Source organism: Delphinapterus leucas, chromosome 20, assembly GCF_059928025.1.
Source record: "Delphinapterus leucas isolate spDelLeu-1000000601 "Yukka" chromosome 20, BTC_Dleu_Yukka2, whole genome shotgun sequence".
NCBI classification, from domain to species: domain Eukaryota; kingdom Metazoa; phylum Chordata; class Mammalia; order Artiodactyla; family Monodontidae; genus Delphinapterus; species Delphinapterus leucas.
Window position 1 is genome coordinate 6255452 of NC_143148.1, and position 22335 is coordinate 6277786.

The following is a 22335-nucleotide window of genomic DNA, read 5'->3' on the forward strand; positions in this document are numbered from 1 at the left end:
TTAGCAGGCAGATTCTCAACCACTGCGCCACCAAGGAAGCCTGACAAGTCCATTTTTATCTAGCTGCTCAAGCCAGAAACATTGGGATCACCCTCCACAGCTTTCCTTCTGTTACGTCTCACATCTGATTCATTAGCACATCGTTTTGGCTCTACCTTCAAAATGTATTCGGAATTGGACCCCTTCTTGTTCAACCATGGTTACCCCCTGATCCCAGCCACCATCATGTCTCACCTGGCTTATTGCCACAGACTTCTAACCAGCTCAGCCTCAACCCACACCCCACCCAATCCCTGCCCCTGCAGTCCATTCTCTACACAGTATCTAAAGGATTTTCTTTTCATTTTTTCTTTTTCAAATTTAATTTTTATTTTATATTGGAGTATAGTTGATTTACAATGTTCTGTTAGTTTCAGGTGTACAGCTAAGTGATTCAGTTATACATATACATATATCCTTTCTTTTTCAGATTCTTTTCCCATATAGGTTATTACAGAATATTGAGTTCCCTGTGCTACACAGTACGTCCTTTTTTTTTTTTTTGCGGTACGCGGGCCTCTCACTGTTGTGGCCTCTTCCATTTCCATTGCAGGGCACAGGCTCCGGACGCGCAGGCTCAGCGGCCATGGCTCACGGGCCCAGCCGCTCCGCGGCATGTGGGATCTTCCCGGACCGGGGCACGAACCCATGTCCCCTGTATCGGCAGGCGGACTCTCAACCACTGCGCCACCAGGGAAGCGGGTTCTTTAGTTGTTTTTTAGTTTTAGTTTTTTTTAGTTTTTTTCTTTTAGTTTTTTAAGGAACCTCCATACTGTTCTCCATAGTGGTTGTACCAATTTACATACCCGCCAACAGTGTAGGAGGGTTCCCTTTTCTCCACACCCTCCCCAGCATTTATTGTTTTTAGACTTTTAAAGGAATTTTTATTAAAACATGATTCAAATCATGTCCCCCCTCTGCTCTCAGTCCTCCAGTGGCTTGGACCTGGAGGTTGGATGAAGATAAAAAATGGAGGGGGTGTGCTGGGATTGAGGTAAGAATTACAGGGTCGGGGAGAAGTATGAAGAAGGAAGTGGGGGTGGGACTGGGGCTGGAGTTGAGACTGGAAATGCCATCTGGTGTGGGGATGGATGTGAGGAGAGGGTTAAGCGTTTGGGTGAGGATGGGTTTGGGTTTGGGGGTGGGGTTGAGTTTGGGAATAAGAATGGGGTTAGGTGAGAAGATAGAGATGGGGTTAAATTCAGGGATGGAGTTGGGGTTGAGAAATGGGTTGTGTTTTGGGGTTAGGTTTGGCGTTTTTTTTGTTTTTGTTTTTGTTTTTTTTGCGGTACGCGGGCCTCTCACTGTTGTGGCCTCTCCCGTTGCGGAGCACAGGCTCTGGACGCGCAGGCTCAGCGGCCATGGCTCATGGGCCCAGCCGCTCCACGGCATGTGGGATCTTCCCGGACCGGGGCACGAACCCGTGCCCCCTGTATCGGCAGGCAGACTCCCAACCACTGCGCCACCAGGGAAGCCCCTAGGTTTGGGGTTTGGGATGGGTTGGAACTGGGGTTAACAATGGGATTGAGCTTGGGGATTGGGATGGGTTGAATTTGGGGTTGGAGCTGGAGTTTGGAATTGGAACTGGGGTTAAGGATGAGACTGAGGGAATTCCCTGGCCGTCCAGTGGTTAGGACTCAGCGCTTTCACTGCTGGGGCTGGGGTTCAATCCCTGGTCAGGGAACTAAGATCCCGCACACCATGCGGTGTGGCACACACACACACACACCAATAAATAAAATAAATAAATAAAAGGATGGGATTGAATTTGTTGTTAGGAATGAGAATGGGGCTGGGTTGGAGGGTAGGGATGGGGCTAAGGATGGGATTGGAGCTGCCTGCGGTCAGGATGGTGTTGGGTTTGGGATGTGGTCAAGATGACAGATGGGGGTAATTCCCTGGCGGTCCAGTGGCTAGGACTCCGTTCTTTCACTGCCGAGGGCCCGGGATCAATCCCTGGTTGGGGAACTAAGATCCCACAAGCCATGCAGTGAGGCCAAAAAAGAAAAAGAGAGGGAGAAAAAAAGATCTCAGATGGGTTCTGTGCATGTGATCACCACGTGCCCTCGGCTGAGACTTCCTGAAGCTTGTCCGGCAGCTAATCACAGGAGCCATTTTGGGGATGGCACCCCAGCTGCTCAGGACCTGGATCCCCTTCTGGGAGCCTGTCCTCATGAGCATGTTCTCAGGAGCGGCCAGTTACCCCACTGGTGAGCATCTGGGAGAAGGATGGGGGCCTGCAAACTGGAGTCTCCAACCAAGGAAGAGGACAGAGCCTCCTGGGTCACTCTGGTTCTCCCCTTCACCAGCTGCCCTGGGACTGTTAGCTCAGTTCATCTGCGGGACAGAAGTCCTCCTCCAGGTCATTCCTGCTTCGTAGAGGTCAAGTTTGTCTGGGCCTTCTACATGGGCTGTGGCACCTTCACCTTCTATTTGAGGGGCCCAGGACCTCTGATGCTGCTGTGAGGGGAGGGCCAGAAAGTCCTGCACTGACATCCTTGACCCCCGACTCCCACTCCCCGACCACAGAAACCCAGGTCCTGTTGATGAAGCACACCAGACGGAAAGCCTTGCTCGAAACAGCACCAACTGTGAACTCATGTGTCAGATGAGGAGATGAGGATGTGGGCATGTCTTCCCTCCACAAACTTTCAAAACTGCGATCGCTGTTTACCTGCCCTGGGCATAAGCTCTAAGTAAGGAGCCGGGAGTCTGTGTCCCCACGCTCAGGACCTGGAGTCTAGGCTTCCTAGCAGCTTCCTCCTTCAGCCCCAAGCATCCTAGCCTCCTTCCCCCTCCTTTAATGGAGACCCTAGAATTGGGGCCCCCGTCTGCCAGAACGGAAGGTTGCAGAACCCACAGGAAAGAATGATGCATCCCCCAACTGTCCCCTCTGGCTACACCTCCCCCTCGCATTTAACTCACACCCTGGCCTCACTCACCACACCCCACCTCTGGGCCTCCCAAGCCTCTCTCTCACCTCTTACAGGAAGCCCCCTCTGGTGTGGAGGGCTCCGAGGGCAGGAGGTATGGAAACTTCTGTAGAGACACACTCTACCCACCCAAACCACTGACAATGTGACATCTCCAGGGCCCTTCCCCCACCATATACTGTGAGGAGAACCTCAAGGGGTGGGGGGCGGGTGCCGATGCAAGCCGGGAAGAGAGGATGTGTGACGAGAGTCAACTGCCAGGAACTGGGTGAGACCAAACTAGTCTGATCTGAAGGACCACAGGTCCCCCAACTGCCCCAACTGCTTGACTCTCCCAGGAGTCCAGGGGGCAGAGCTTCCTCCTTTCTCAGAGACCCAGGAATCTGGATCACCAGGCTTTTCATCACCCAGGACCCAGAAACCCAGCCTTCGCCCCCATGGAGCCCTGCTGGTCCCTGGCCCTGCTCACTAGCTCCCTGGGCCTGTTGTCTCTCTTGGTGGCTCTGAGCACGAATTTCTGGTTTGTGGCCGAGGGGCCCATCTCCTTGTCTCACTCGGGCCTCTGGCCAAGGGGAGATGAGGGCTCAGTAGAAGGTAAGGGGGAGCGGTCTCTCTTGGGGTGGGGAAGGGCCTGAGGGGACGGGCACTTAGCGGTCCCGTCTCTGAGCAGGCTATATCCACGTGACACAGAGCTTCTGCATTCTGGCTGTCCTGTGGGGCCTGATCTCTGTGAGCTTTCTGGTCATGTCCTGCATCCCTTCACTGTCTGCCCCTGGACGCGGCCCCATTGTCTCGACCTTCATAGCCTTTGCCGCAGGTAAGGACTCCGGGCTGTGCTTGGGGCGCTGGGACCTGGTGAGTTTTCGCGGAGGGGCTGAGCCATCCTTCTTGTCTCCGTCCCCAGCCCTCTCCCTGCTAGTGGCCATGGTGGTCTACACTATCGAGCGGTGGAAGCAGCCTGGACACCCCCAGATCCACTCCTTCTTCTCCTGGTCCTTCTACCTGGGCTGGGTTTCAACTGTCCTCTTTCTCTGTGCAGGTGACTGCTGCCCTGGGGAGTTCCAGGGGTGGATAGGGGTCCAGCTGGGGGCTCTGAGGGAGCAGGGCGGGAGCAAGGGTTTAACTTCTCTCTGCCAACCCAGGTGGCCTGAGTCTGGGAGCTCAATACAGGGCCCACCGGCCTGGCTATGAGGCCATGTGAACCACAGGATGGCTTTGGCACTCCATTCTCTGAAGGTGTCATCAGGAACCATGAAAACAGCTGGCTCTCCTTCTTGCCCTGACTCCCAGCGTCTGCAAGCTCTTTCCTTTGTGTCTTCATTCATTCAACAAAAATTTGCTGGGATCTGGTTATTCTGAGGTTAATGCTACCACAACAGAAGCCAACGACACTGCAGCTCCACGGCGGATGACACTGGGCACCCAGAGAGGAGTCAGTCCTGCTACCTGCCCTGCCCTAGAGATGCTCCCACCAGAGTGGGAACCAGTGTGGGCTCGGGCATGGCCCCAGGGCCCTTGTCTCTCCATCCTCTATCTCTTTTCTTCCCTTTGTCTTTCTCCCTTTAGCTCTTTTCTTTTGCCCCTTCTGATTTTGTCACCCTTAGCGCGCCTTCCTCATTTCATTAATAAATTCACTCTTGGGATTTCCCTGGTGGTCCAGAGGTTAAGAATCCGTGCTTCCACTGCAGGGGACACGGGTTCAATCCCTGGTCAGGGAATTAAGAACCCGCAAGCCGCGGGGTGCAGCCAAAAAAAAAAAAAATAAAGAAAAAGAACAAATTCACTCTTTCAGCTGGCTTTTCCTGAGTGCATCCTTTCTGCAGGGCCTCCCACTGGGGATGCTGAGGTGAGTCAGATCAGGCCCTGCCCGCCAGGGGCTCCAAGTCCGGTGGGGGCAGGCAGAGCCCAGGGCAGGTGTGGCAGGAAGACTGGCTGTGTCTGGAGGAGGGGTGTGGTGTGGAGGTGAGCTTTCTGGGGAGACGGTGTTTAGGAACTTCTCCAGGGCCGAGGGAAGGTAATGCAGGCAGAGGGACCCTAAGGTGAAGGCGTGGAGAGGCTGGGAGTTCTCAGGGGATGGAGAATAGTGCTTTGTGGTCCACTGTAGAAGGTGAGCGGGAGGGGAAATGAGGATGGAGAGGTGGGTAGGAGGCAGCACCTCTAGCCCAGCAGTTGACTGTCTCTTGAGGGTGATGGAGAGCTAAGGGTGTGAGCAGGGGAGGGACAGCGTCTGGCCTGGGTGCCAGAAAGCTCCTTCTGGGGCCCATGGGGGAGGCTTGAAGGGGAGAGAAGAGCTTGGCAATCCAACAGGTGGGACATGAGACAGGACAAGGGTGCACTGGGGCCAGGGCATGAGAGGGAAAGGAGGAAAGGAGCCAGAAAGTTTCAGGGGGTGGGAGGAACTGGACTCAGGGATCCAAGGGCTTTGTAGGGTGAGGGGCAGGAAGAGGGCGAGGATAGTGCCCAGGGGTGTGGTCCAACTAACTGGATGGGGTGATGGTGTCCTCCCTGGTTTGGTGGAAGATGCTGAGATGAATGGGGATGTGGTTGGGTGTCAGGGTCTGGGAGATGGTCAGAAGCAGGTGAGGACCTGGGCTGGAGATGCAGTGTGCGATGCTCTCAGAGCATCAGTGGTCACTGGAGCTCACCTGGCAAGAAGATGCAGAATGGAGTTCTCCAGGAGAACCGGCCTTGAGAAGTGGAGGGAGGGGCAGGAGGCTGCATGGGGGCCTGGGAGGGCACAGAGAGCTGGGGACCAGGAGAGCTTATGGGGTCAAGGGAAGAGCAGCTTCTAGGACACGGGCTACCATCTCATGGCCCTCAGGGTCCCCCAGACTTGCCACCTGACTCTGAGCTGTCAGTTTGCCAGAAGAGCTGCTTCTGTGTGTGTGTGTGTGTGTGTGTGTGTGTGCGCGCGTATGGGTGGGTGGGTGGTTATCTCTTTAAATGGCCACTAGAGAAGGGGGTTCTGGAACTCCTGCTGCCTCACAGAGACCCAGTCTCCCTTCCCCCACCCTCTGGGCTCTGTCTGAGAAGCCCTGGGAGCTGTGGGTGAGTCATTTAGGTGGGTGTGTGGTGGGGAAGGCAAGGGACAGGCCAAAGTCACGTCCACTGGGGGATGGAGGTCTCTGGAAGGCAGAGGTTCCTAAGCAGTGATGCCTGAGGGGGCAGGTGGTCTTGGGTCTGGGAGGGGCCTGAGGGGGGTGGTCCCAGAAGTAGGGGCACCAGGCAGGGGTGCAGGGGTAGCCATCTGGGATATGGAGGGACATGCAAGAGGGGGGTCTCAGGGACCTGGGGGTGGGAGGAGCGTTGGCCAATCCTGCATGTATGGTCCTCGGCAGCAGCCTCCCTGGCATGGGGGTGAAGCGGAGCCTTCAAAGTGGGGGCACCTTGCTGGGCTTCTTGGCCAACATCCTCACCATTCTGTCCATGGCCACCAACTACTGGATCCGCTACTCTGGGGGCCACAGTGGCCTGTGGCAGGAGTGCAGCGGGGGCACCTGCTCCAACATCTCCTGCCAGAGTGAGGCCCCGCCGCCCAGCTGTCAGACCCTCCCCCCCTACTGGACAGACAGCCCCCCAGCACTGACCACAGCTGGCCCCCTCTCCTGACACTACAGCCGGGCACATCCTGCGGTGCCCCCGCCCCCAGCCCTTCCACTTCGGCCTAAGATCCAGCTGTCCCTCCGTGACCAGGCCACCAGGAACCCCAACTCGGGGACCTGCCTCCCTGCTGCAACATTAACCGCCGCTCACGATGTAACTTCCAAGTCCCCATCCAAAACCCTGACTCTGCTCCCAGCTCGGAGCCGGCGGATGGGGGTGGTGGCCAGGAGCGGCGCCAGCGGGGTTGATGCGGCCCGCTCTCCCCAGCCATGCTGGCGGTGACCGGGGCGTGCATGGTGCTGGCGGCGGGCTGCAGCATCGTGGGCTTGGTGATGGGGCTGCGGATTCTGTGCCAGGAGGGCGACTCGCGGGGCCGGACCACGAGTGCCATCTTCTTCCTCTGTGGTGAGACGGCATAGGGTGGGCCTGGTAGCTGGAGGAGGTAGGGGCCCCGAGGGCGAGGAGCTAAAGAGGCAGGGTCAGGGGCGGGGCCAGGGAGATGGGGTAGAGCAGGGACGGGAGGGCGGGCAAGAAGGGCGTGGTCTGAGGCGGTGGGCGCGGTCAGGGTGAGGCTGGGTGCAGCCCCCTGGCCACCCTCACCTGGCGGGTGGGCGGGGCCCAGGCCTGCTGCTGCTGATCGCCATGACAGGCTACACAGTGAAGAATGCAGGGAAAAACGACGTCTTCTCCTGGTCCTGTTTTTCGGGGTGGCTGGCTTTACCCTTCTCTGTTCTCGCGGGTAACCTGGATAACGGAAGAGGGTGGAGAGGAGACTGTCCCGAGGACCCCCCCCCCTCCCTGCAGAGACTCCCCAGCTGTCCTCCCAGGAAACACCACAGTGACCTCCCAGGGACTCCTGAACACACTCCACTCTGGGCTCCCGCGGACCCGACAGAAACGCCCTTGGAGCCCCAAACCCCAGTCCCCGGGGTCCTCCCGACCATCCGCCCTAGGACTCACCCTCCTCCACCCGCCCTCCGTTCCCTTCCCGCCAGGCTTCTGCTTTCTGCTGGCGGACATGATCATGCAGAGCACGGATGCCATCAGTGGATTCCCCGTGTGCTTATGACCGCAGCTGCCTGGGGCAGAATAAAGGAACTGTTTCCATTGCCGCGGCTCCACGTGCCTTTCTGGGGGACCTGAGGACGCGGACACGGGGGTACCTGGAGGCTCAGGGAGGAAGTAAGGACACGAACCTATAGGGAACGTGGAGACATGGGGGGACACAGGAACGGAGATTCGGTCATGGACAGGACAAGGGTTTTGATGGGAACAGGGACAGGGGGTAGTGGGGTCAGGAGGGGACAAGGGCTCGTGGAGAGGATGTAGGGACACAGACATGGAGGAAAAGTGGAGACAGGGACGGGGGAGGACGGATATGGGGGAACGTAGAGGCACGATCATAGAGGGGATGAGGAACACGGGCATGGAGAGAATGGGGGGACTCGGACACGTAGGCACCACGACTCGGAGAGGCGAGTAAGAGGTGGGGAACTAGGGGAGAGGGCTAATCCTAGGGCACTGGGAAAAGCTTAGGACTACTCGTTGAAACTCCTGCCTGGCAGCGCTTCCCTCCTCCGCAAGACCTTTCCCCTAGTTCTCGGCCACGCCCCCTTCACAAAGCAGTTTTTCCCTTCCCCTCCGGGTTCCGCCTCCCTCCCCAGGATCCTCTCCCCATTGGCCCGCATCCGCTTGCCGCACCGCCCTCCCCTCAGGCCTCCTGATTGGTCCTCTGTCGGGGCGGGGAGGCGGGCACCGCAGCGGTTGACTGGCTGGTGGCGCGGAGCGCCGGCGCAGAGAAGGACAGGGGGCGGGGCGTCCGGACCGTGAGGCCGAGGGTGAGGACGGACCAGGCGGGTCGCCGCGGAGGGAAGATGGCGGAGCTGCGCGCGCTTGTGGCTGTCAAGAGGGTCATCGACTTCGCCGTGAAGGTGACCGGGCCCCCCTCTCCCTCCTCCCTGAGCCCCGCGGCCGTATACTTCCGGGGTCAAGAGCGCACACTGTATGAGGGTCTTCTGGTACCTCTGATCCTCTGCAGCTCTTCCCTCAAACGTCAAAGTCACACCTGAGGGCAAGGGTCAAGAACCGAGAGGTTCTGACGCCCGATCCCTCTTCATTCAAACCCAGCCCTTCTGGGTCATGACCCCGTTCCCCTTCCACTCACTCTCTTGAGAATTGTGTGCAGGGCGAGTTACCTTCTCTTTTTCTTACCTGCTGGAGGAGCCGTGGTTCCTGTTTAACACACGCAGAAACTGAGGCGCAGAGGGGTCACTCAGCTGGGAAGGGGCACAGCCGGGATTCCTATCCAGGTCCCTCTGACTCCTCATCCCAGCTAGTGCTTTGCACACAATCCAGGCTTTCACCCACTCGGCTGCATCGCACACTCAGTTGACTGTCCAGCACAGAAAAAGTGCTGTCATGGAGGTCCTGTGGGAGCCCAGAAGCTATCACAGCCCCAGGGCAAGTGAGGAGACGCTGGGAAGGGAGGAGTGTGTTTGCTAGAGATGAAAACCAGTCTGACAAGTTGGTGGTATAGCTTACCACCTCCATGAGAGGGGTGGAGGGCAAGGTCTCTGAGGGCCTGACTTGTCTCCAGACAGAAGATGGTCCAGACAGAGGTAAATCAGACACAGTCCCTCAAGCCACTTTGTCTCAGTAGTTGGCCTAAACCAGACTGAAGGCAGTGACTGTCCATCCATGTATGTCCCCACCCCGCAATGCCCATCAGACTAGGAGTCCACCTCTGTGTCCCCAGCATTGCCCAGTACGGGGCCTGGAGGCCTGACCCTAGCGTGAAAACTTAAGCATCCTTAACAACTCACATTCAGTGGGGTCCTTACTATGCACTAGGCAGCGTTCTGGGTCCTTGACGGAGATGAACCTATTCAGTCCTTTCAATACCGTCTAGATTTTTTTTTTTTTTTTCGGTCATGCTGCGTGCCTTGTGGGATCTTAGTTCCCCAACTAGAGATTGAATCCTGGCCACGGCAGTGAAAGTGCAGAGTCTTAACCACTGGACCGCCAGGGAATTCCCCTGTTTAGATATTGTTAATCCTGTTGGACAGGTGAGGACACGCCTGTGGAGGTTCTGTTGGCTGCCGAATCACCCGGCTAGGCAGCTCTAGCCGCAGTCAGGTCAAAATGCAACCAAGTCCTGCTCTCAGTCAACAGCCACTTGGCCTAATGACAGCTCTGGCAGTGTGTGGCAGGGGTGTTGCTTGTTTGGGGGACAGGCTCGTCTTGGGGTCCTGGGACCCGATTCTTCTGGTTTCCTTCCCACTCTGACTGTCCCTTTGGGCTCCCATTGCCTCCCTCTGCCGCAGCCCTGGGCCCTGGCCTGAGATGTCTGGGGTCATATCTGTCTCCCCCGCCAGACGGGCTCACATTTGACTCAGCTCTGGGTCCCAGCATTGCGCCGCCCAGGACCTGGCCCGTGGGTGCTTCTGGTGTTTGTGCCAAATGGGGAAGTGTGAACTCGTCCTGACATGAGCTCCTGTCCTTTTTCGCAGTGTTGGCAGGGCCTGCCCCTCCCACGGTGCCCCAGGGCATCTCCCTGGATGTGTCTGAAACAAGTGATTCAAACGCTGCTAACTACCTAATCACCAACCAGGCGCCACCGCAGCCCTCCTTCCCTCGTCTCCCACAGCCTGTCGTTTCTCAGCCCCGTCCCCCATGCCCTCTCTATCTCTCTGCCCCGCTCCCTCTTCATCTTCTTCTACCTGAACCCTCACTGCTGTGTCCTCCTGTTTCCCCAGTCTCTCCCCTCCAGTCCATCCCCTCCCAGCCTGCGTGTGGGGGGCTTCCTGCCCCCAGGGCTGACCATGGCCCCTCCGCTCATCCCGCCACTCCCAGCACCCTGAGGACAAAGTCCCAGCCCCTCCGCCACATGCTCGAGCCCCTTCGTGGTCCAGCCCTGGCCCCCTGGCCCTCCATCACCCCTTTGTACCTCCCAGCTGCTCATACTTTCCTGACAAACCCGGCTGCTGCTTGCCTTGGGCTTTTGCCCCTGCTGTGCCTTCTGCCTGGGTGCCCTTCCAGCTCCCCCCTCCCCCCTCTGCTTCTCATCCCTCCTTTGTCCTGCCTAACTCTGATCCCACTGATTGTAATAGGGTGTAGGGATTATCTGGCATCGCCACATCCAGGAAGCTGCCCCCCGCCCCATCCCCTCAGGCTACCCTGATGTGTCCTTGGGCGCTCCTGCAGCCCCCTGGGCTTGCATCTCAGCCCTTCCCACACTGGATTGAGATCCTCTGTTTGCCCAGTTGTCACCCCCTGCCCCCAGACTGGCCGCTCCTTTCGGGAGGGGGTGGTGGTGGTGTGCAAGATCTGACCCAACTCTGTGTTCCCAGCATTGCTTCCTCACTCCCTTCCAGACTTTCCTCAGTAGTCACCTTGTCGGGCTTCCCTGGTGGCGCAGTGGTTGAGAGTCCGCCTGCCGATGCAGGGGACACGGGTTCGTGCCCCGGTCCGGGAAGATCCCACATGCCGCGGAGCGGCTGGGCCCGTGAGCCATGGCCGCTGAGCCTGCGCGTCCGGAGCCTGTGCTCCGCAACGGGAGGGGCCACAACAGTGAGAGGCCCGTGTACCGCAAAAAACAAAACACGTCACCTTGTCCTTGAGGCCTCCCATGGCCACCTCTTGGCCTCTCTGTGCCTGAGCTGCCCCATCTAGCAAATGAGGATGGCGGTGGCAGTAACCCGCCTCCTGGGCTGTCCGGACGGCTAAATGAGTGAACACCTATAAAGCCCTTGGAGGTTGCCTGCCTCCTGTTTCTGGCTCTTTCTTTCTTCTTTCGTTTTTTCTTTTGGCAGCGCCGTGTGGCACGCGGCCAGCCAGGGGTTGAAGCCATGCTCCTCCATCCTCCAGCAGTAGAAGCACGGAGTCGGAACCACCGGACCACCAGGGAAGTCCCCTCTGACTGTTTCTGTTGAGAGTTAATTTGTTACACCTTTAGAGAGAAAGCCTGGAAGCTTCACTGAATCATCTCCCTCAATTTATAAAACATCGTTATTAAAAAAAAAAAAACAACAAAAAAAGGATCATCACTGATTTTTCAGGCCAACCATGGTTTCCCGACTTACGTAATTTAACTAAACAGTGTTTTCGAAGCTTGAAATCAACTCAGGCTTCAAAGGTCTTCCCCGGAGAAGGTGAGCTGGCACGGGCCCCTGGTGCTGGAGAGCTCGCAACCCTTCCTCCTTGGGGGTCAGGAGTCTGGGGCTGAGAGTCCTGCCAGGGCCGGAGCAGGCTTGAGGCCCTCTCTTGGGCCCCCTGGCTTCCCAGTGAGGCCTTATACTGATGGGCTGCTTTCCTATTTATAAAGGGGAAACTCCTATCTTGGATTTTATTTTTTTTTCATGGAAGACAGGGCTTTGGCCTGTTAGTTTCCATGCTGTTTAGTAAGTGTTTGATGAATGGACAGGTGCAGGTTTTAATGCATTACTCTTGTGAGCAAATTCTCATTCATTCATCCGACAAATATTTCCAGTGCATCCACCACATGCCAGGCACCGCTCTAGACCTTGGGGATACGGTCATGACCAAAATACCCATAAATCCCTGTCCTCATGGAGTTGACGTTCTGCTGGGGGGAAGACCCCTAGTCAGTACAGCATATGTCATATGGCAGGCATGCTCCAGAAAGAAACAGAGGAAGGGGGCGGGGAGAGTTAGGAGGGATGCAGTTTGAGGAAGATGACCAGGGAAGGAGGTGAGGGATGGAGCCAGGGGCGTGTCTGGGAAATTCTGGGGAAATCCTGGGTGACATGCCCAGCCCAGGTTCTAGTGAAAAAAAAAACGTGGACTCAGTGCATGGTGTTTGCTCCATGGGTTTTTCTGTAAAGTGCATTTATTAAGTTCTGGGGTTTGAGCCTTACTGTTGGTGCTAAGGTGACCTTTTCAAAATGAAGTAACAGTGATAGAAAGTGGGAGTTGTCCTTTTCCTCGTTCTCTTCCTCCTTTTAATGTTACCGGTCCCTGAGGTGCAGCCAGACTGGGGGACCCCTGCCTGAATCCCACATTCCCATCTCAGTTCTGTCCCGTGGATGGGAGGAACAACCACATCCTTCAGCCCCAGAGAAACAGGTGCAGGGAAATAGTCACAGGGAGAGAGCCCCTGCTGTCAGCCCAGGTCTGCTCCGGCCAAGGAGAAGAAAGAGGTGAGGTCCTGAGCCAGATTAGGCAGGCTCCCAAGCCAGGCTTCTCTGACAGTCTCTCTCTCAGGCTAGAGCCTAGTTCAGCGTCCTCCCCCGCTGTACTGATGTACCCACCAGAAACCCGAGAGTCCTGCTACACTCTTCCCTCTCCTGCCCCCAGCACCCTGTCAGTTTCACCTCCACAGACCTCTCCAGTCCATCCACTTCCACATGTGGATGGATTGTCCGAGCCACTGTCATCTCTTATTTCGGTGACCAACAGCTGCCCAGCTGTCTCCCCACTTCCGCTCTTGCCATTTTTCCAGTTTTCTACACCGAGATACAGAACGACCTTGTACAAACTTAAGTTGGATCCACTCACCTCTTTACCTTTCCTTGTTGTTCTTTGGATCAAGACCCAGCTCCCCGGCATGGCCTGCTGGGCCCTGCGCAGTTGAATTCGTGTCCTATTGCTGCTGTAACTAGTTACCATAAACTTAGTGGCTCACAGCAACACAGATTTATTCTCTTACAGTTCTGGAGGTCAGAAGTCTGAAATGAGTCTACTGGGCTAAGATCAAGGTGTCAGCAGAGCTGCATGGCTTCCAGAGGCTCAAGAAGAGAATCCGTTTCCTGGCCTTCTCCAGCTTCTGGAGGCCACCTGCGTCCCTTGGCTTGTGGCCCCTTCTTATGTTTTCGATCAGCAGTCTAGCGTTTGCTCTCTTGGACCCTGACGCTCTCTCACCTCCCTCTTTCACTTGTAAGGACCCTTGTGATTACTTTGGGCCCACCTGGATAATCCAGGATAATCTCCCTCTCTCAAATCCTAAATTTAAATCACTTTTGCAAAGTCCCTTTTGCCATGTAGGTGACAGTCACAGGTTCCAGGGATTAGGATATGGGCATCCTGAGGATCTGTTATTGTGCCTGTCACCCCGGTTCAGCCCCTGCCAGCTTCGCTGACAGCACACTGTGTTCCCCTGGCCACACCAGCCTCCTGGGACTCCTCAAACCTCAGGGCTTTTGCACATGCTCCTCCCACACCCCCAGCACATTCCCTCACACTTCACCTACTCGATGCCAGTTCCTCTTTCAGGTTCAGCTCAAGTGCCACTGCTTCAGGGAAGCCTTCCCTGATAGCCTCCAACATCAGACTGGGTCGGGCCCCGATCGTGCTATCTCACAGCTCCTGGACCCCCCTTCAGGAATTGTCAGGTGGTACAGAGGGGACTTGAGTGCTTGGGGCGCAGAGCGCTGCTGACTGGCCGTGTGATTTTGGGACAGGTACTTCTATTCGGAGCGTCAGTTTCCTCGTCTGCCCACAGGGACAGCGACAGCTCCTCTTTCACGGGGCTGTTGCCAGGATTGATGAGTTAGGATGTGATTGCTTAGAACAGGGCTCCTGGGAGATGCTCCTGCAGTGGCCAATACTGTCATCCCTGTTTGCTACCAAGAGGATTGTGGGGGGAACAGTGGCCCCCCTGGGCTATGAAGTTCCTCATCCATGGAACCTGTGACTGTTACCTTCTTTGGAGATAGAGTCTTTGCAGATGTGATTGAGTTAAGGATTTTTTTTTTTTTTTTGGCTGCACCATGTGAGTTGTGGGATCTTAGTTCCTCAACCAGGGACCAAACCCAGGGCCCTGGCAGTGGAAGCGTGGAGTCCTAACCACTGGACCGCCAGGGAAGTCCCGACTGAGTTAAGTATCTTGAGATGGGGAGGTTCTCCTCGATTCCCCAGGTGGGCCCTAAATGCCATCTCAAGAGTCCTTATAAGAGAGGAGTCGAGTTTCGTCACACACACACACACACACACACACAGAGAAGGCTGCACGGAGATGGAGCACAGAGCTGAGGGTGAAGTGATGCCACCCCAAGCCAAGGAATGCTGGCAGCCCCTCCAAGTTGAAGAAGCCGAGGAATAGATTCTCCCCTTAAGCCTCCCGAGGGACCGCAGCCTTGCCGACACCTTGATTTCACAGCAAAACCTATTTTGGCCTTCTGGCCTCCAGAACTGTGAGACGGTAAGCCACCAAGTTTGTGGTCATTCGTCACAGCAGCCTCGGGAAACTAACAGAAGCAGTAGTTAGTTGTTCCTGCCATGCCCCGCTGTGCCAGACCAGGAGCTCCCGGGCCAGCAGACCTGTCTGCCTTGCACACGGTGGTGCCTAGGAATCCAGCGCAGGGCCAGTGTTCAGTGAAGACTCACCGTGTGAGGGAAGGAATAGACGAGGTTTGCTTGCCCTTGACCTTAGCCTGTTTGGCAGAGAGAGGTTTTCAATGCTAGTGTTTTTCAGACTCGATCTTAACCATGTGTCGGTCAGGAAAACCATGTGGCAGGCTGGCATTTTAAAAAAAAGAACAGAAAATGTCAGGGTATGGTGTATAATGGAAGGGTTAGAATCGATCACCGAACCTTACATTGCCTTGGTATTTACGTTAATGTATAAATGTGTGTTGTGCATTTATAATACACTTGGGGATATTGTAACATGTACCCCTCGCAGTGGGTTATGGTAAAGAAAAATTTGAGAAACACTCTTTCAGGCCCAAGGAGCAGCCACAGAGTAGGACGAGCATGGCAGACGTCCCTGGCGCTCAGCGAATGTCTGAGTGAGAAGGTGACCTCCACCCATCTGTGAATTCTAACCCTCTCTGTCCCTGGAGCTGTGGGACCCTGGACAAGGCCCTGCCCCTTTCCAGGTCCCTGTGGTTCCCGTCCAGCCTGCGCGAGGCTTGGTGTCTCAGCCACCGCCCCCCTCCCGACCCCCGCCTTCTCGCCCGCTTCCCCCTGACCCTGCCACCTCCCCTCCTGGCTGAGCAGATACGGGTGAAGTCCGATGGGACGGGTGTGGTCACGGATGGTGTGAAGCACTCCATGAACCCCTTCTGCGAGATCGCCGTGGAGGAGGCCGTACGGCTCAAGGAGAAGAAGCTGGTGAAGGAAGTTATTGCCGTCAGCTGCGGGCCTACCCAGTGCCAGGTGCTCGGGGGCCTGGGGAGGGGCTGGGACCCCAAGTCCCAGGTCTAAGGGAGGAGGGACTGGGGCCTGGACTCCTGGGTCTGAGGGAGGAGGGCTGGAGACTGGTCCCCCTAGGGCTAGAAGCCAAGTCAAACCCCTTCTCTGCTCCGCAGGAGACCATCCGCACCGCTCTGGCCATGGGTGCAGACCGAGGCATCCACGTGGAGGTGCCGGCTGCAGAGGTGGATCGCCTGGGTCCCCTGCAGGTGGCCCGGGTCCTGGCCAAGCTGGCAGAGAAGGAGAAGGTGGACCTGGTGCTGCTGGGCAAGCAGGTAGGTGACAGAATCGTGACTCAAACTGGCTGAAGCCAAAAAGCAAGCTCATTAGGTTATGTAACAAGCTTCAGGCACAGCTTGGTCCAGTCCCACGTGCTCTACACCCCTCTCCTCTGTCTCGGCTTCACTCTGTGTATCTCCAGGCTCACATCCCACCAGCCTAACAAACCCAAGAGAAAATAAGAATCTCTTTCCCAAGGGCTCCAGCAAAGCTTCTAGAGCGGGCACTTCATTGGTCCAGCTGGAGTCATGTGCCCATCCCTGAACCAATCACTGGGGTCAGGGATATAAAACGTTCTCATTGGCCCAGGTGCCATTCATCTAGTTCCCTAGTGTGACTGGCATAGGGTTTGGCTAGAGGGAGGCCTCTGGATTATTTAGACAGCAGGCAAAGATTTGGCATCTGGGATGCCAGGTGCCCTCATGTACTCCTGGACGAGTGACTGCCTATCTCGGGGCCCAAGTGAGGGCATGGGATCATTCTAGACCAGGAGTTAGCAAACTGTGGTCCATGGCCACTGACTTTATAAATAAAGTTTTATTGAAATGCTACTGCGTTTGTTTACATAGACACTTACTGTCTGCGGCTGCTCGTGCACTGTAGCAGCAGAGTTGAGTGGCTGTGACAGAGACCTTATGATATTTACTACCTGGCCCATTAGAGAAAACATTTGCCAGCCTGCGTTCTAGAGAAAGGCCCAAATGGTGCGTGAGAAGCTCCATCAGTGTACAGTCTTCTCTCTCCCCACTCAGGCCATCGATGATGATTGTAACCAGACAGGGCAGATGACAGCCGGATTTCTGGACTGGCCACAGGTGAGGCCGGAGTGGGGAGCATCTGCTGAAGGCCAGGCCTGGGGGCTCAGAACACAGCCACCCCTGTCCTTGCCCTTCTGGAGGGAGGCAGGTGTAAAGCAGGATGGCTGCTCCAGTGGGCAGGAAGGAGGGGCGCACAGCCAGGACGCCAGGCCACGTCTGGGCCTTCACATGCCGCTTCCCCAGCCTGCTGCTCCTCAACCACACCACTCATCCCTGCCTCAGGGCCTTTGCACTGACTGTTCCCTCAGTCTGGAACAGGGTTCTCTCAGATCTCCTCAGGGCTTTTCACTCCCCACCAGGTCTCTCCTCAGATATCACCTCTTCGGAGAGGCCTGCCTTGCCCACTGTCTATGAAAGTACTCACGCCCCCTCCCCAACCCCACATTTCCCATTCCAGTCCAATAGAAATGCAAGCGACATGGGTCATTTAAAGCTTTTCACAGTTACATTAAAAAAGTAAAAAAGGCCAAATTCATTTTAATCCTATATTATTTCACATAATCGATCGATAATATTATTTCAACATGTCATCAATAGAAAAAACATTGAGCTGGGAATTCCCCGGCGGTCCGGTGGTTAAGACTCTGCTTTCACTACCAAGGGCCCAGGTTCAATCCTGGTTGGGGAACTAAGATCCCACAAGCCGTGTGGTGTGGCCGAAAAAGAAAAAATGAAAAAAAAACATTGAGTTATTTTACATTCTTTTGGCTTTTGGTACGAGGTCGTCGAAAACCAGTGTGTATTTTATATTTACAGCACATCTCAATTCACATCCTCAATTTCCATAAGAAATACTTAGATTCCTAATACTCATTGTTGAAAAAGTAGATTCACGCATCCAACTTGTTCCAAACAGACTTAAACGTTTTCCAATAACTGCATCAAGTATCCTTTTTTTTTAACAGCTTTATTGAGATAAAACTGACCTGTACGATAAACTGCACACGTGTAATGTGTACAGTTAGGTAACCTTCGACACGTGTTACGCACCCATGAAACCATCACCACAATCATGATAATGGATCTTGCTTATTGGTTTTAAAATGTAAATTAATGAAATAAAATGAAAAATTCCATCCCTCCCTCGATGGAACTAACCACATTTCTCATGCTCAGAAGCCACATGTGGCCAGTGGCCACTGTGTATTTACTTGGTTACCGGTGGTCTTCATTGCAGGATAAATGCCCCCAAAAGCTGGGTCCTTGTCGGTTGTGTTCATGGTACATCCCCAGAGCCGGGCTCATGGGACATTCCAACTAAGACCTGAAAGATTTGTCCAGTGAATAAGTGAACGGAAAGAACAGGTTGATTAGACAGAGGGTGTAGGTCACGTCAGGAAATGGTGGTTCAGGACCGAAGGGCAGAGGAGCCTTGGGCCAGAGAATGGGTGCTGAGGGGGCCCCAGAGGATGTTTCGAGGATCAAGGTACACAGAAGGCTCTGTTGTTGGCTCAGCAGAGGGACCTCAAAGGGAGCTCTTGGGGACAGAAAGGTGGGGAAGTGAGTCCATGACGTGGAGCCTGGAACCAGGCTGGACACATTTTTGAGCCCCTCTCTGCCTCAGTTTTCCTCATCTGTAAAATGGGGTTAATAGCACTTACCTCATAGAGTTCCTATGAGGATCTGATGACTTAATACAGTCACTTAGAACAGTGCCCCAAACTCCATACATGTTCATTATCATTAAGGAAGGGTGATCCAACGGGCAGGTTCAGGACATTAGGACCGACACCCTGGGTCCCAGGAAAGACCCTTCCCTGGATTTTTGAGTTCCCTTCTTGTGGCTTCCTCCTGTTTTTAAGCTTGATGTGTGTAGGTCACCTTGCGGGACTCCCACTTCTGTTCTCATTCATTGGCCCGTCCGTGTGCTATGCACTCAGCAGTGGCCTGCTCTGTGCCTGCACTGGGTTAACCTCACCTGTGCTCCCCCAACGCTGTCCCTCCCCAGGGCACATTTGCCTCCCAGGTGACGATGGAAGGGGACAAGGTGAAAGTGGAGCGGGAGATCGATGGGGGCCTGGAGACCCTGCGCCTGAAGCTGCCTGCCGTGGTGACCGCTGACTTGCGGCTCAACGAGCCCCGCTACGCCACGTTGCCCAACATCATGGTGAGTGCTTGGCAGATGGGCCACTGGGGGCCTGGGGACGGGTGAGTGCTGCAGGCCCAGTGCCTCCCTGGTGGTCAGGTGGGAGGAGAGAGGACCCAAGGGACGTCTCCTCCACAGGAAGGGGTCACCCGGTCACTAACGGAGCGGGTTCACTGAATCATTTCTGCCAATAGTGAGAGTTCGAGGTTGCGGGGCAGTGGCTGTTTTGGCGAACGGGGAGGGTTTGCTGGTTACCTCAGCCAATAGAAAGGCTTCACTGGACTCTAGGAAGGGTTCCCGTGTCATTCCAACCAATGGGAAAAGTTCACTGTGTACTCTTAGCCAAATAAGGAGGATTCATTAAGTCATCTTGGTTTTGTCAGGGAAGGTTCCCCCGGTAATCATTACCAACAGGAAGGCATCATTTAGGCCATCATGGCTAACAGGAAGAGTTCACTGTTCGTCATGGCTCTAGAATGGGTGCATTGGGTCATCTCAGCCAATAGGAAGAGTTCAATGTATCATCTCAGGCAATACGGAGGGTTTAGTGTGTCATCTCAGCCAATAGCGTTTAATGTGTCATCTCAGCCAATAGGGTGAGTTCAGTGTGTCATCTCAACTGACAGGGGGCGTTCAGTATGTCATTCCATCCAACAAGGAGGGTTCATTGAGTCGTCTCAGCCAGTAGGAAGGTTTCAGTGTGTCATCCTAGGCAATAGGGAGGGTTCAGTGAGTCATCATCTCAGCCAACAGGGAGAGTACAATTGGTCATCTTGGCCAAAAGTCTATTGAGTTATTATTGCCAGAAGAATGACTTTGCCAGTCCGTTCCAGCCAGTGAAGGACTTCCCACGGCGGTTGACTAAAGGTGGGCTCCCGCGATAGGAGGGCTCCCCAGGGCATCCCAGCCAGCAGGAATTGTCCACACCAGGTGTGGCCCTGTAAGAGGTCACGTGTGCCCTGGCCAGTGGGCAGGTCCAGAAGTGTTCAGCCAGTGGGAGTGGTTCTGCAGACGTGGCACCCATGGAAGGGGGCTGCAGGAGTGTGGGCAGGGGCTTGGGCAGCCCTGTGAACCGTGAGCCTCCCATGTGCAGAAAGCCAAGAAGAAGAAGATCGAAGTGATCAAGGCTGGGGACCTGGGCGTGGACCTGACCTCCAAGCTCTCCGTGATTAGCGTGGAAGACCCACCCCAGCGCACAGCCGGTGTCAAGGTGGAGACCACAGAGGACCTGGTGGCCAAGCTGAAGGAGATTGGGCGCATTTGAGCCCTTTCCCTGAAACCCGGCAATAAAACCATGACTCTTGCGGCGTCTGTCTTTGTTAACTCATTCCCCAGAAACCCATTCTTTGATTCATTCAACAAACATTTACTTAAGTCTCCTGTGTGCCAGGTCCTGTGCTGGGTGACGCTCGGAGCCAGGGGAGTCACATCCGGCCCCTGCCTGTGAGGAGCTGCCATGGTGAAGGGGACACAGACAATGGTGCCAGGCCCTTGTTGAGACTTGGGACGCAAGAGGGAATGAGGCCGGAAGGTCTGGTCCTGGCTGGGGAGACAGACAAGCAACAGGCAGTCAGAACCTAGTGTGGGGATGAAGAGCGGGGGCCTGGAGCCAGACATAGTGATTTTAGACCCTTACCCTCACACTTAGCAGCTGTGAGATCTTGAGTGAGTTACTTCCTGTCTCTGATCTTCAGTTTCCTCATGTGGGCGATCGAAATAGTAAGAGCTTGGTGTAGTGGTTGGGGCCTGGGGTCTAGAGCCCAAGGCCCTGGGTTCAGCTCCTAGCCTGGCCAGTCGCTGGCTCTGAGAGGACCTTTGGCAGGTTCCTATTCTCTGAGCTTGGGTTTCTTCCTCCATCAGGTGGAGTTAGTAATAATACCCGTTTTCTGGTTGTCTGTCATGGCATGACAGACCTCTCCACAACTTGGTGGCTTAAACCAAAAATCATTTTGCTTGTAAATCTGAAATTTGGGCAGGGCTTGGCGAGGACAGCTTGCCTCTCCTCCATGTAGCATCAGTCTGGGTGGCTCAAATGGCGTGTCCAAGATGCCTCAGTCATGTGCCTGGCAAGCTGGCTGGGGATGTTGACTTGAGCTGGCTGTTGGCCAGGGACCATGATTCCTCTCCACTGGGATGATTGAGCTTCCTCACATCATGGCAGCTGGGTCCCAGCGGGAGTATTCTATAATGTGGGAAGTGGAGTATGCCAGTCTCTCAAGGCCTAGATGCAGAAACTAGCACAGGGCCACTTGCGCTGTACTCTCTTGGTCTGACAGTCACAGAGCCTACCTAGATCCAAGGGAGGGGGAGATAGATCCTGTTTCTTAGTAGGAGGAGGGTTGAATTTGTAACCTTTTTTTTGGGGGGGGAGCACAGGCTCCGGACGCGCAGGCTCAGCGGCCATGGCTCACGGGCCCAGCCGCTCCACGGCATGTAGGATATTCCCGGACCGGGGCACAAGCCCGTGTCCCCTGCATCGGCAGGCGGACTCTCAACCACTGCGCCACCAGGGAAACCCTGTAACCATTTTAAAGCTACAAAACCTACCCCATGGTTTTCTTTTTTGTTTTTTTAAAAAATATCTATTTATTTATTTGGCTGCGCCAGGTCTTAGTTGTGGCACACGGGATCTAGTTCCCTGACCAGGGATCGAACCTGGGCCCCCTGCACTGGGGGCGTGGAGTCAACCACTGGACCACCAGGGAAGTCCTCCCATGGGGTTTTGAAGGGTAATTAATGTAGCGTCTTCACAAGCATATCTGACATGCAGAAAATGCTTACTCTGTATTTTAACCATTATTAGCATGGGGTGGTAGGGAAAGCTTTCAGGAGGAGTGAGCAGCCTGACCATTGTGGACCAAGCTCTTCCCTCTGGCTGTGCAACCTCCAGCAGGTCCCATGCTGTCTCTGAGCCTAGTATACTTGTTTGTAAACACCCAGCTCAGAGCATTAGGAAGTGTTCAGCCTAATGCCCGGGAAGAATTTCGCACAGTTCCTGGACCACAGCAAATGGGTAATTATTATTTTGGTTCTTGATAAGGTGAGACTTGAAGGACAAGTTGTGGTTAAGCCAGGTTGGAGGGGGTGGGGGAGTGAGCCAGAGCTTTCAGGCAAAGGAAACTGTCCCGGCCAAGGCTGGGAGGGGAGAGATGGCCTAAGAATGGCAGGGTGTTCAAAGAGGAAGTGCTGGAGGGGGAAAGGAGTGGGTGGGTCTAGGCCATGCAGGGCCTGGAAGTTCTGATGAGGAACTTGGTTGTCTTCCAAGGTCAGGTGCTGGGGAGCCACAGGAGGGCTGTGAGGGATGAGGGGGCCACTCTGGGGGTAGAAAGACTCAAGGACCATCTGGGGGGCCACAGACTGGAGGGAGGAGGCTAGGCAAGCGGACAGAGGAAGTCAAGGCCTGTGCTGGGGTCTGGCTGGTAGA

General features: G+C 55.2%; 3 protein-coding genes and 1 long non-coding RNA gene across 7 annotated transcripts; 3 read left to right on the forward strand and 1 right to left on the reverse strand.

Moving 5' to 3' along the window:
• The first annotated feature begins 3242 nt into the window (after positions 1 to 3242).
• Positions 3243 to 4763, forward strand: NKG7 (natural killer cell granule protein 7). Its single transcript, XM_022586210.3, has 4 exons — positions 3243 to 3566; positions 3643 to 3789; positions 3877 to 4011; positions 4115 to 4763. The coding sequence occupies exons 1-4, from the start codon at positions 3410 to 3412 to the stop codon at positions 4171 to 4173; spliced, it is 498 nt and encodes a 165-aa protein (XP_022441918.1). The 5' UTR covers positions 3243 to 3409; the 3' UTR covers positions 4174 to 4763.
• LOC115802577 (uncharacterized) lies at positions 4510 to 9575 on the reverse strand. Of its 2 annotated transcripts, XR_016390853.1 has the most exons (3): positions 8787 to 9575; positions 7536 to 7654; positions 4510 to 7319 (listed from the first exon to the last, which is right to left on the reverse strand). It is a non-coding gene; the product is annotated as an uncharacterized LOC115802577 (long non-coding RNA). The 2 variants fall into 2 exon arrangements; XR_016390854.1 differs by lacking the exon at positions 7536 to 7654.
• On the forward strand, positions 5968 to 8370 carry CLDND2 (claudin domain containing 2). Its single transcript, XM_030761342.2, has 4 exons — positions 5968 to 6492; positions 6843 to 6980; positions 7198 to 7314; positions 7571 to 8370. Exons 1-4 carry the CDS (start codon positions 6237 to 6239, stop codon positions 7642 to 7644), a joined length of 585 nt encoding a protein of 194 aa, XP_030617202.2. The 5' UTR covers positions 5968 to 6236; the 3' UTR covers positions 7645 to 8370.
• Positions 8384 to 20214, forward strand: ETFB (electron transfer flavoprotein subunit beta). Of its 3 annotated transcripts, none has more exons than XM_022586194.3 (6): positions 8384 to 8506; positions 15534 to 15692; positions 15845 to 16003; positions 16760 to 16822; positions 18774 to 18932; positions 20005 to 20214. In XM_022586194.3, exons 1-6 carry the CDS (start codon positions 8450 to 8452, stop codon positions 20173 to 20175), a joined length of 768 nt encoding a protein of 255 aa, XP_022441902.1. In that variant the 5' UTR covers positions 8384 to 8449; the 3' UTR covers positions 20176 to 20214. The 3 variants fall into 3 exon arrangements, with proteins under 3 accessions (XP_022441902.1, XP_022441903.1, XP_089758328.1); XM_089902202.1 differs by lacking the exon at positions 8384 to 8506 and adding an exon at positions 9894 to 11725; XM_022586195.3 differs by lacking the exon at positions 16760 to 16822.
• The last annotated feature ends 2121 nt before the right edge of the window (positions 20215 to 22335 follow it).